The sequence below is a fragment of the Callorhinus ursinus genome, unplaced genomic scaffold, assembly GCF_003265705.2.
Source record: "Callorhinus ursinus isolate GAN/ISIS: 27379988/994484 unplaced genomic scaffold, GSC_fseal_2.0 scaffold8, whole genome shotgun sequence".
NCBI lineage: Eukaryota > Metazoa > Chordata > Mammalia > Carnivora > Otariidae > Callorhinus > Callorhinus ursinus.
In genome coordinates, this window is record NW_027397070.1 from 11,847,625 (window position 1) to 11,861,174 (window position 13,550).

Below are 13,550 nucleotides of genomic sequence, written 5' to 3' on the forward strand. Positions count from 1 at the left end.
AAATAATACTTATATGTTAATAAAAAATAAATAAAATTAATTAATTACTTTAAAAAAATAAAGTCTCTTGGGGCACCTGGGTGGCTCAGTCAGTTGAGAGTCCACCTTTTGGTTTCAACTTGTATCATGATCTCGTGGGTGGTGGGGCTGAGCCCGGCATCGGGCTCCACACTCAACAGGGAGTTGCTTGAGATCTCTCCCTCTGCCCCACCCCCTTCGTGTGCTTTCCCTCTCAAATAAATAAATAAATAAATCTAAATAAATAAAGTCTATTAATCTGAAAAACCCAGTAAGGGTACATTTTAAAAGCGAGCATGTAAGACCTAAGTGCTTAAAGACTTTTGTCTGTTTTGCTCCTTGTTGCATTCAAGAATCTAGAACAGTATCTAGTACATAGTAAGTGTTCAATAAACATTTGCTGATGGCAAAAATATAGCACAAATCTACTTATGAAGGTACTAAAGTATAAAAGTACATATTCTTAAAAGGGACTTATGGTAAACTCCTGAAACCGAACAACAAATGATAAATCATTTGGCATTACTTCCCAAACTCTTTACATGTCTCTGGGGGAAAAATACTGAAAATATGTGGTACATATTTATAACTTTGTTAAATCCCTCCAATGCTTAGCAGATTTCAAAACCCAAACCCAAGAAAGTAACATATTCATTCAATAGATACTTAATGAGTGCCCATTTAACAAAGTGCAAGATGTCTGGGATATAGCATGAACAAGACAGGCATGATCACTGCCCCTGTGGCACTGAAAATGTAGTGAATTCATTATTTTAAGTTGCTTTCTGTGGTCTTAAAAGGCAACTACTGCTTGATGCAGGAATGTGGATAAAGCAATAAAATGTTATTTCTTCTCAAGATTATAAAACAAAAGGGGCACCTGGCTGGCTCAGATGGTAGAACATTTGACTCTTGATCTTGGGGGTCTTGAGTTCAAGCCCCAGGTAGAGTTTATTTAAAAAAAAAAAAAACACCATTTTTTTAAACATTACAGAACAATGAAAATACATTCCATCTTACCTCACTGACAAATTCTGTTACCAGAATCAAGAGCTACACTGTAATTTCCTTAACTTTCTCAGGATCATTCATAGTACTCAAAATGTTCATTTTACACTGGGGTAATCAGAAAGTATTCATTAAATAAAGGCAAGGTGCAGTTGGAGGAAATGGTGCATAGGTAAAACTGGGAGAAGAAAAACGAACAAAGTGGGACACTGGAGGCTAAAATGTAAGGTACAAACACCCAACAACATCAAATTCTCTCTGGACTTAAAAATACTTGATTTATCTTTTGTTGTTCAGTTTTCAAGAGCTTACCATCCTGGGGAGCCTGGGTGGCTCAGTTGGTTAAGCAACTGCCTTCGGCTCAGGTCATGATCCTGGAGTCCTGGGATCGAGTCCCGCATCGGGCTCCCTGCTCAGCAGGGAGTCTGCTCCTCCCTCTGACTCCCCCCTCTCGTGCTCTCTCTATCTATCTCATTCTCTCTCTCAAAATAAATAAATAAAATCTTAAAAAAAAAAAAAAAGAGCTTACCATCCTGGCCCCTACTACCTTAGCTGAATCAAAGCTTCCTAGAGTAGGACTCCAGGGTTTGCCTTTCATTCTTCTGAGGTGATTCTGAGGCACAGCCAGGAGAGGGAAGCACTGGGTAACAGTAGTACACTGCCTAGCTTTTAGTTTTATGACAAATCAACCCTCATAAAATCAACGTGGAAAACAAGTACGGCATTTCCTCTTGGGATGATGAAAATGGTTTTGAAAAACAGAGGTGGTAGTTACATAACACTGTGAATATACTAAATGCCACTGAATTGTTCACTTTAAAATGAGTAATTTTAAATTAATTAAATGACTAATTTTGTTATGTGAATGTCACCTCAGTTTTTTAAAAAATCAAATTTGTGGGGCACCTGGGTGACTTAGTTAAGTGTCTGCCTTCAGCTCAGGTCATGATCCCAGGGCCCTGGGATAGAGCCCCACATCGAGCTCCCCACGCAGCGAGGAGTCTGCTTCTCCCTCTCCCTCTGCCACTCCCCACCCTCCACCCCTCCCAGCTCATGCTCACTCTCTCTAATAAATAAAATCTTTAAAAAATCAAATTTGTAGGGGTGCCTGGGTGGCTCAGTTGGTTAAGCATCTGCCTTCAGCTCAGGTCATGATCCTGGAGTCGTGGGATCAAGCCCCAAGTTGGGCTCCCTGCTCACTGGGGAGCCTGCTTCCTCTCCCTCTGCTGCTTCCCCTGTCTGTGCTCTCTCTCTCTGTCAAATAAATAAAATCTTAAAAAAAAAAAAAAATCAAGGGGCGCCTGGGTGGCTCAGTTGGTTAAGCGACTGCCTTCAGCTCAGGTCATGATCCTGGAGTCCCAGGATCGAGTCCCGCATCGGGCTTCCTGCTCAGCGGGGAGTCTGCTTCTCCCTCTGACCCTCTTCCCTCTCGTGCTTTCTATCTCTCATTCTCTCTCTCTCTCTCAAATAAATAAATAAAATCTTAAAAAAAAAAAAAAGAAAGAAAGAAATCAAATTTGTAAATAGTTAAAAAGAACAATTCAGGTGTAAAATGTAACATCCCAAAAAATAAAAAATAAAAAAATAAAATGTAACATCCACTCTTCACCCACATAAATGTTTAATCTCCAAATAATTTTAAATTATGTCTATTTGAGAAAAGTCAGCTTTGTTTCTTGAATGGAGAGACTGACCACAGCAGTTTGAATTCAACAACAGTCTTTTAAAAATAAATCATCTGACAGGCGCCTGAATGGCACAGTCAATTAAGCATCTGACACTTGGTTTCAGCTCAAGTGGTGATCTCAGGGTGGTGAGATCAGGCCCCGCGTCAGGCTCCATGCTCAGAGCGGAATCTGCTTAAGACTCTCTCCCCATCTCGGGCGCCTGGGTGGCTCAGTTGGTTAGGTGACTGCCTTCGGCTCAGGTCATGATCCTGGAGTCCCAGGATCGAGTCCTGCGTCAGGCTCCCTGCTCAGCAGGGAGTCTGCTTCTCCCTCGGACCCTCCTCTCTCTCATGCTCTCTATCATTCTCTCTCTCTCAATAAATAAAAATCTTAAAAAAAAAAAAAGATTCTCTCCCCATCTCTTTCTGCCCCTCCCCACCAAACTCATTCTCTCTCTCTCTCTAAAATAAATAAATAAATCTTTTAGAAAAATTTTAAAAAATAAATCATTTGACTGAAATTTGCTGGTAATTTTCAAAATAAATAATTCAGCAGTTTTCCGAAATTCTTTTTTTATGTATGTATGTCTGTATGAACATATACACATACATTCAAAATATGAACGTAGGGGCACCTGGGTGGCTCAGTCGTTGAGCGTCTGCCTTCGGCTCAGGTCATGATGCCGGGGTCCTGGGATCGAGCCCCCCCCCCATCGGGCTCCCTGCTCCGCGGGAAGCCTGCTTCTCCCTCTCCCACTCCCCCTGCTTGTGTTCCCTCTCTCACTGTCTCTCCCTCTGTCAAAATAAATAAATAAAATCTTAAAAAAAAAAAGTGAATGTAGTGAAAATCATCTTTTAATCCTTTTTCTCCAAAGATTCTAAATATTCGAGTTCAGTTCTTACCCTCTTCTCTGCGCATCAACCCAGGCCTGATCCCTGCTATCTTTTTCAGGGTCATAGAGTAGTTCATCATTTGTTGGAATCCTGTGTCGGTTTTTCTTTTTCTTCTTGGTCACCTGTGCTAATTTTGAAAATGTTAAGGATATGGCTAGGTATCATGTCTAAAGCACACACTTCTTTAATACAGAACATAGAACCTTCAGCTACATTTTTTTCCTATGTATATTTTCCTAAAAAAAATTTTTTTTAACTATTCTCCAAATAAAGTTCTTGTCCAATTAAGAAGAGATTAAAATGAAGATGACAGGGCGCCTGGGTGGCTCAGTTGGTTAAGCGACTGCCTTCGGCTCAGGTCATGATCCTGGAGTCCCGGGATCGAGTCCCGCATCGGGCTCCCTGCTCAGCAGGGTGTCTGCTTCTCCCTTGGACCCTCCCCCCTCTCATGCTCTCTCTTCTCTATCTCATTCTCTCTCTCAAATAAATAAATAAAATCTTAAAAAAAAAATGAAGATGACAGAGGAGGAAAAAGCTGTTTCTTCACTAAAAACATAATGTTATCTCAAGAACTGAACTCAAATAATGAGGATTCAGTCTCAGAAAAGCCACTCCAAGTAAACCAAGACCAGAAACTTTTTTGATGTTATAAATTCTCAACAAGTTCCCATATAGAAAATGCTACTGAAATCAGAATAAAAATATTTCAGGGTGCCTGGGTGGCTCAGTCGTTGAGCGTCTGCCTTCGGCTCAGGTCATGATCCCAGGGTCCTGGGATCGAGTCCCGCATCAGGCTCCCTGCTCAGCAGGAAGCCTGCTTCACCCCCTGCCTGCCTTTCCTTCCCCCCTGCTTGGGTGCTCTCGCTCTCTGACAAATAAGTAAGTAAAATCTTAAAAAAAAAAAAAAAATCAGAATAAAAATATTTCAAAAATGAGTGAAAAAAACAGGGATACCTGAGTGGTTCAGTCAGTTGGGCATCTGACTCTTGATTTCAGCTTGTGTCATGATCTCAGGGTCATGAGATCAAGCCCCATGTCAGGCTCCACACTCATGGTTACCCTGCTTGAGGTTCTCTCTCCCTCTGCCTCTGCCCCTCCCCCGACTCACACAAGTAGGCAGGCACGCGCACAGTCTCACTCTCTCTCTCTCAAAATAAATAAATAAAATCTTAAAAAAAAAAAAAAAAAGATGAAAAACCACTATGGTTATCCACATGCACTAGACTTTTAAAGTACTTAAGTTAATATTTAGGTAATAATATATAAAAATATAAAATTGTTTCTTGGGGTGCCTGGGTGGCACAGTCAGTTGAGCACCTAATTGTTTCTTTACCATATAAATGTGCTACTTGTGCATTCCGGTGTAATTCCTGATATAATTACATCACTTTTAACTCTTATTATGTCCACCTTTGCTCACATTTTATACAAAATCAATTCCAGAGAACAGCGAAGCCAATAAAAAAGCAATGAGTTAGAAAAACTTCTGCAAAATATAAAGTATATCTAAATTTCTATATTTTCTGTAAAAATATAGAAACTATTTGCTGGCATGAAAGCAAATGTTGCTGAGCTAAGGAATCTTGAAGAAGAGGGGGACCAAGAGCCCTGAGGAAGTCAGGACTGAATCAGGACACACTCTCCCTCACCCCTGGAATGCCCATGCAGCATCCTTGCTGGTCCCACGTCCTCATATGGGCATTCCCATCAATTCCTGCTTTTGTTTTCACATCAACAGCCTACAATTTCTTTAAAAGATAAAACTCAGAGGGAAATTCTAATATCCAATAATTGTTAGGTAAACCTTTTTTCTACAAAATGTAACAGCTAAACCTGGTAAACATCCTACTTACCTGTTTTGTCTTCATCCTCAGAATCAGAATCAAAATATATATCATCATAGTACTTTGTCAGAGCTGTTCCAACTTTTCCAGTTCCTGAGGAAGACCCTATTTACATAAGGGCAGTTTACAGACTAAACCACACACAATTGACAAGAAAAAAAAACCTCAACTTACTCTTCCATCACCTCAAAGTAATTATCAACTCATTCCCAACCTCACTTGGATGAAAAAATACTTTCACATCAATGACTCACTGAATTTCTGCGCCCTATGCAATTACAGAGAACTGTAATTATTAATTACCGTAATGACGTGTTCCAAATCATGAGAAGATTTTCCTCTCACCCTTCTCACAAGTCTAATTCAATAAACTGGCCTGTTCCCAGGTTGCCACCACACATACCTCTACCTTTGAGCCATGCAGTACACTGTGAAGGACAGGAGATAAACATCTCATTGTAAGCAACTTGAGGGGAAAGAGGACAGGGGCCCTACGGAGAGGCAGGGGGCACGATTCAAGGACACACTCTTCTCTCCTCAGTTGTGCCTAGTGCCATGACTCAGACTATATTCAGTCATCACATGCTTGCACCCCTAATTCTTCCTCTTAATTAACATCTGCTTTTGCTTTTATTATTACTATTACATACGCTTTCAGTTCCTAACATGGAAACCAAAGCTGAGGCACAAATCAGTTTTTGGGTCAGGTACACTTCACATAAAAACGAAGTATCAAGATGAAGTATGTTTCATTACTTACTAACTTTCATTACTTACTTACTAAAATGAGACAGGAATTTGTGGCGACCTATCATTCAATCTGCCATATCAGTGCTATATAACCCTAAAAATACCTCTGTAAGCTTGTGTGTCTTTTTTATCCAGGGGTAAAGATTGCAAAAGGAAATCATGCAAGTCAAAAATACTAATAGTGTAACAAACTGAGTGTTACTGGAGTGGTTGGGGGTGGGAGGGATGGGGTGGCTGGGTGATAGACATTGGGGAGGGTATGTGCTATGGTGAGCACTGTGAATTGTGCAAGACTGTTGAATCACAGATCTGTACTTCTGAAACAAATAACGCAACGTATTTTAAGAAAAAAGAAAAAGAAGATAACAGGAGAGGAAGAAAAGGGGAGTATGTCAGAGGGGGAGACGAACCATGAGAGATGATGGACTCTGAAAAACAAACTGAGGGTTCTAGGGGGAGGGGGGGAGGGGGATGGGTTAGCCTGGTGATGGGTATTGAGGAGGGCACGTTCTGCATGGAGCACTGGGTGTTATGAACAAACAATGAATCATGGAACACTGCACCAAAAACTAATGATGTAATATATGGTGATTAATATAACAATAAAAAAATTTAAAAAAAAATACTAATAGTGTCATTTCAACAACACAGGAAAATTCTTCACTAGTCATCAAAGAAAACTATGCTCAAGTTGCCAAACATTATTTATTCATCCACAATAAATATTTATTGAGCACCTACTCAAAGTGCTGGTGACACAACAGAGCATAAGGTTCCTGCCCTTGTGGAACTTAGAAAAATATCTATATGAAAATCTAACTAAAAGTTTACCTGTTTCCAGAGAGGATAATTTGTCCTCCATTGTTTTTATGGTGGAATTTAATTCGGCTTCCATTTCTTTTTCAAATTCATCCTCACTAGATGATTCACTTTCTCCAGTAAGACATTCTCTGATGAGTTTTCGTTTTTGGTCAGGAGTTCCATGTAAAAGCACATCCACTTCATCTTCAGAACTAGTATGCATTTAAATCATAAGACATATGAATACTAAAGAATTAAAATAATTTGAAACTCCCATCCTCTCACTGCCCAACAATTTTAAGTTTTAAAAGGTTGCATTTATGTATCATATTACATACGGCTATTCTCTTTTAAAGATCAACCATTTCTCGGGGCACCTGGTGGGGGCTCAGTCAGTTAAGCAGCTGCCTTAAGCTCAGGTCATGATCTCAGGGTCCTGGGATCAAGCCCCCTCCCCACCCGTGCCCCCCCGACCCCAGGGTCGGGCTCCCTGCTCAGCAGGGAGTCTGCTTCTCCCTCCCACTTTGCCCACCCCCTCATGTGCTCTCTCAAATAAATAAAATCTTAAAAAAAAATAAAGATCAACCATTTCTGCATATTTCCAAATATATTTCTTTTTTTTTTTTAAAGATTTTATTTATTTGACACACAGAGAGAGAGTGAGAGAGAGCACAAGCAGGGGGAGCAGCAGGCAGGCAGAGGGAGAGGGAGAAGCAGGCTCCCCCCTGAGCAAGGAGCCCGATGCAGGACTCGATCCCAGGACCCTGGGATCATGACCTGAGCCGAAGGCAGCCGCTCAACCGACTGAACCACCCAGGTGCCCCTCCAAATATATTTCTAATGTCCACATAATATTTCCTCTTATAGATGCTATACATTTATTTCTAACTCTTTGCTATTACACTACAATGAATATCTCTGTAGGGTATATGTAATTTTGCTTCTGTTGATTTCCTTAGGATAAATATCTAGAATTAGACATAAAAACATCTTTCTAACTTCTTGAATTATCACACTGTTTTCCAAAAGTATTGCACCAATTCATAATTCCATCAGCAATGAAAAGTTTACTTCACACAACTGCGAGTTTTTCAAAACTTTGAGTACTTAAATAAAACTTAATATATGTAACCAATATACAGCTAATATACCCAAACAAAATGTTAACAGATACTAATTAGATGTTACAATTCTAAAGGCATAATGCTACAGAGAACTATAAAGAGAAAGTTAAATTATATTACAAATTCTCCTGAGCAATTACTGCCAATTTACTTGGCCTTTTGCACCTGGTTTCCCATCAATAACAATATGACAGAATTAAACCAGGTATCAGAAAGAACGAAATGTTATGAAAATGAATGAAACACCTAAGATATTTCTAATACAATCAATAGTTCATAAATAATGTTCAATTACTTGTGGTCTGATGAACAGTTACAGACTACCTCTGGTTTTTATTTCTCTATTTTCTTCTTCGAGAACAATGCTTTTAAGCCTCCAACAGAAGGTAAGTCTGAAAAATGCAATTCACACCATTCAATTTTGCTAACGATAGAGGCCTTCGCCAGATTCTACTCCCAAGAGAATTCCCATCTAACAATCCTCATCCTGACCCATATACTTTCTCCTTTACCACTATATTCACTTGGGTCCTCTAGGCTCTGCCTGTGCCACCATATCCTAAGATCTCCAGGCCTCCAAACTCTTCTTTTTCGTTCTACCCTTAATCCTGCTGCCAGAATGTCAGTCCTAAAAGCTCTCATCACATCACTACCCAATTCTGAAAGAAATCATCCATGGCCAAATCTCTGAACACAGCATTCAAAAGAGCCTTCCCCATTTGGTTTCAACTTATCTTTCCAAACTTACCTCTCACCCATGAGTTATGCCAGTGGTCTCCAACTGGGGGCCATTTTGCCCTCCAGAGAACATATAGCATAGCTAGACATTTTTGACCGTCACAACTTGGAGGTGGGAGGATGGGCTACTGGCATCTAGTGGGTAGCAGTCAGGGATCCTGCTAAACATCCTACAGTGCACAGAACAGCCTCCCACAACAGACTTATCTGATCCAAGATGTCAATGCTACTGAGGCTGAGAAACTCTGATCTATCCTACATTCCAGTGTTTCAAAAGTGTGCAAAGTAGATTATCTTAAGGAGTACGAGGATAGAGGCGCCTGGGTGGCTCAGTCGTTGGGTGTTGCCTTCGGCTCAGGTCATGGTCCCAGGGTCCTGGGATCGAGCCCCGCATCGGGCTCCCTGCTCGGCGGGAGGCCTGCTTCTCCCTCTCCCACTCCCCCTGCTTGTGTTCCCTCTCTCTGTCAAATAAATAAAATCTTAAAAAAAAAAAAGGAGTACCAGGATAGACAGGCCACTAAGACAGTTTCTTATAAAACTAAACGCGTAAAAAAAAAAAAAAAACCTAAACGTGCAACTACCATACAACCCAGCAATCACACTCCTTGGCCTTTATCCCAGAGAAATGAAAACTTACATTCACACAAAAACGTGAACATGAATGTTTAGAGATGCTTTATTCACAAAAGTCAAAACGAGAAATAACTAGACATCCTTCAATAAGGGAATCGTTAAAACAAATGTGAAATAGTCGTCAGCAATAAAAAAGGAATGATTTACTGATACCTACAACAACGTGGATGAAGTCTCCAGAGAATTATGCTGAATGAAAAAAGCCAATCCCAAAAACTTACATACTGCATGATTCCATTTATATAATATTCTTAAAAAGGACAGAATCATAGAAGTGGAGAACAGATTAATGGTTACCAGCATTTAAGTAGGGCATGGTGGGGCAGGAAGTTGGCAATGAGGGATCCTTGTAGTAATGGAAATGTTCTATATTTTGACCATATTAATGGTTACCCCAGTTGTGATATTATACTAAAGTTACTAATGTTAACATTGAGGGAAACTGGGGCGCCTGGGTGGTTCCAGTCGTTGAGCGTCTGCCTTTGGCTCAGGTCATGGTCCCAGGGTCCTGGGATCGAGCCCTGCATCGGGCTCCCTGCTCCGCGGGAAGCCTGCTTCTCCCTCTCCCACTCCCCCTGCTTGTGTTCCCTCTCTCACTGTGTCTCTCTGTGTCAAATAAATAAATAAATAAATAATCTTTAAAAAAAACCCTTGAGGGAAACTGGGTAGAGGGGACACAGAATCCCTCTGTATTATTTTTTGTTTAACTTTTCTTGTGACATAATTTACTGTCATAATATGGATGGAACTAGAGGGTATTACGCTAAGCGAAATAAGTCAATCAGAGAAAGGCAATTATCATATGATCTCACTGATATGAGGAATTTGAGAAACAAGGCAGAGGATCATAGGGGAAGGGAGAGAAAATGAAACGACGAAACCAGAGAGAGGGACAAACCATAAGAGACTCTTAATCTCAGGAAACAAACTGAAGGTTGCTGGAGTGAAGGGGGGTGGGAGGGATGGGGTGGCTGGGTGATGGACATTGGGGAGAGTATGTACTATGGTGAGCGCTGCAAATTGTATAAGATTGACGAATCACAGACCTGTACCCCTGAAACAATACATGTTAATTTTTTAATTTACTAAAAAAAATAATTTACTGTCATAAATTCATGCATTTAAATATAAAATTCACTGATTTTTTCTAATTACTACTTCTTACAACTACATGTGAACCTACCTCAAAATAAAGTTTAGTTTTTTAAGAAAAAGATTAAATCACAAGGCAAGAGAGTTATTTTTATTACAAATTTTCTCTACTTCTTGTGATTATTTCAAGAAAGTCTCGGGATTTAGCACCACTAGGTGAGGCAATGCAGTCTGGGCCATGTACATTCTTGCTGAGTGTGTTAAGAATGCAAGGTTCTTGCCACTCTTCACCCAGGCCATTTCTCAGGGTTCTGTTTGCAGTGTGCAACCTCAAAGGATAAGGTGATGTCTCTCTCCAGGAGAAAGAGCAAGCTTATTTACTGATTGCTGTAAAAGAAGTGGATTTTCCAAGCTCAAGTGGTCCTTAGCCATGGTGCAAGCCACTGAATGTGTAGCATCCACCTGGGCCGCTCCGCGCAACCCCTGTAGGAGCTGGGAAGTAACAGCAACCAACACGATCATGATGCTCACGCTGCTTGCGCTGTGCGTAGTCCCTGACCCACCAGTCTCTTATCTTCTGCCAGGATCCATGAACTGGCTATAAAATATTCGCTTATAAGTAGGATAAAATCAAATCCTGACAGACACATCTTAAACACCTCTCGAATCTCTCCAAGCTCCCTTCTTAAGACAACAAGCACTGGATTCAAAGCCTTGAACAGGCAATACTGTCTAATACCACTGTTCCATTTTCACAGTATTTCTTATATTTACCTTACCAGTGGCAACTATCACAGGATTAGAGAGCTTCTTTAAGAAACTTAACCCCCCCCCAAAAAAGAAAAGAAATTTAACAGCAAAAGTCTTAAGGAAAAATATTAAATAAGTTGTAACACGGGTGAATATGAAGATGGTAATGGCTGAATAACTCAAGTCCAAGAAATACTGCTATCAAACTGAATTACTAACTGAGGCCTACTAATTGATATATCTCCTTTCACAGACCAGACCCATTACCTAAAACTCACAGGAAATCTTAGAATCCATCCTCATTCCCCACAGGAGAAACCTTCACAGCAGTCCAAGCTCCCAAGCCTACAACCCGTCCCCAGGATAATATGACAAAACATTATGACTGGAAGAAGGACAGTTTCACAAAAAGCTTAGTTGGACAGAATGTTTTAGAGTTTATGGCCAGGATCTGTTGCCAGCTTTTTAAAAAAAAAAAACAGATAAATGTGTCAGGAAATCTCTTGCCAACATAACTACAAGTTTCCTCCAGGTAGGGTTAATCTCTCCTTTCTGGAAATTTCCCCGGAACTTCATCTGTGTCTATCTCAGGTCCTCCTTTTCTACAATAGTCTTCAGAGATAACATACTTATTTCCAAGATATTTATGTTCCGAGATACGTCTTATTTCCCCTACTACACTGAAAGCCTGTAGAAAACTGTAGCCTTGAGAAAGCATACAATAGGTGCTCAAAAAAAACCTGCTGTAGGGGCGCCCAAGTGGCTCAGTCCTTAAGCGCCTGCCTTCTGCTCAGGTCATGGTCCCAGGGTCCTGGGATCCAGCCCCGCATCGGGCTCCCTGCTTGGCAGAAAGCCTGCTTCTCCCTCTCCCACTCGCCCTGCTTGTGTTCCCTCTCTCACTGTGTCTCTCTTTGTCAAATAAATAAATAAAATCTTTAAAAAAAGAAAAGAAACTCTAGGGGCGCCAGGGTGGCTCAGTCGGTTAAGCGGCTGCCTTCGCTCAGGTCATGATCCCAGAGTGCTGGGATCGAGCCCCACATCGGGCTCCCCGCTCAGCGGGAAGCCTGCTTCTCCCTCTCCCTTTGCCTGCTGCTCCCCCTGCTGCGCTCTCGCGCTCTCGCTGTCAAATAAATAAATCCAAAAAAAAAAAAAAAAAAAAAAAAGCCTGCTGCGTATTCCCTTGCCTGCTAAGTATCCCCTTATTTCTGTTTATGGCAGTTTAGTCTTCAAGAGGGCCACTTCACCGGCGCCTGGGTGGCTCAGTCGTTAAGCGTCTGCCTTCGCTCAGGTCATGATCCCAGGATCCTGGGATCGAGCCCCACATCAGGCTCCCTGCTCGTCAGGAAGCCTGCTTCTCCCTCTCCCACTACCCCTGCTTGTGTTCCTACTCTCGCTATCTGTGTGTCAAATAAATAAATAAAATCTTTAAAAAAAAAAAAAAGAGGGTCACTGTACATTAAGTCCCACTAGTCTCACAACGTACTTAAGATGCAGCTATTATATTTCCTTTTCATAGATGAGGAAAACGAAGGTAAGTGATTTGCTTTCTCTCACACTGCTGGTAAGCTGCAGAGGCAGGATTCGATCCCAAGGCTTTTGAAGACTTAACGCGTAATTCCAGAACAACCCGGTTCCCCGCGCCGGTGTCGGCCCTGCGCAACCTCACCAGAAGCCCACTCGGCGTCCCGCAGGCGACAGCGGGGCGCGACAGGCGCCCGAACGGCTCGGCCGAGGGTCAGCAAGGGCCTAGCAGGCGCAGCGACTGGAGGAGGCTAAAGCGTGGCCTCGGCCCGAAGCCTCGGAAGCCGGGACGGGGCAGGGGCCCACCTGCTCAAAGCGGGTTCCTCGTCGCTAGGCTCTTCAACTGAGTAGGGGTCGTAGTCATCCTGGAGTCGGTTCATGGTGGCCTGCACCCTCCGACACCGACTACAGGCGCCCGCACAGCAACTGTTTACTCCGCAGGTCCCCCAGCTAAAGCGTCGGCAACTCCACTTCCGCCCACACTTCCGTGCTCTCCCTGTGCTCCTGCGCAGATCGTCCCCGTGAGGCGGCGGTGGGGGGGGAGGGGGGGAGGACGAGTCTTCGTCTCGCCGCGGCGCTGCGCGGCTTCCACTAACCCGGAAACAGCTGCCTAATTACAGATACTAGGAATCGGCACCCTCCGAAGTGGCGGTCTACGAGATGAGCGCTTTATGTGCAGTGTCTCACGTCGTGACGTGAAGCAGCAGAAAT

At 42.1% G+C, this 13,550-nt stretch overlaps 1 protein-coding gene across 3 annotated transcripts in view; it reads right to left on the reverse strand.

Moving 5' to 3' along the window:
- The window catches only part of EAPP (E2F associated phosphoprotein), a 30,209-nt gene extending 16,872 nt beyond the window's left edge, over window positions 1-13,337 (reverse strand). Inside the window, exons 1-4 of one of the 3 annotated variants that reach the window (XM_025870186.2) lie at window positions 13,146-13,337; window positions 7,012-7,193; window positions 5,440-5,535; window positions 3,596-3,713 (exon numbers count right to left, since the gene is read on the reverse strand). In XM_025870186.2, the coding sequence (XP_025725971.1) occupies window positions 3,596-3,713; window positions 5,440-5,535; window positions 7,012-7,193; window positions 13,146-13,219 (470 nt within the window). In that variant the 5' untranslated portion in view covers window positions 13,220-13,337. The remainder of the gene's footprint in view (window positions 1-3,595; window positions 3,714-5,439; window positions 5,536-7,011; window positions 7,194-13,145) is intronic. The other 2 variants (XM_025870185.2, XM_025870187.2) reach the window with 2 other exon arrangements.
- Between the last annotated feature and the right edge of the window lie 213 nt (window positions 13,338-13,550).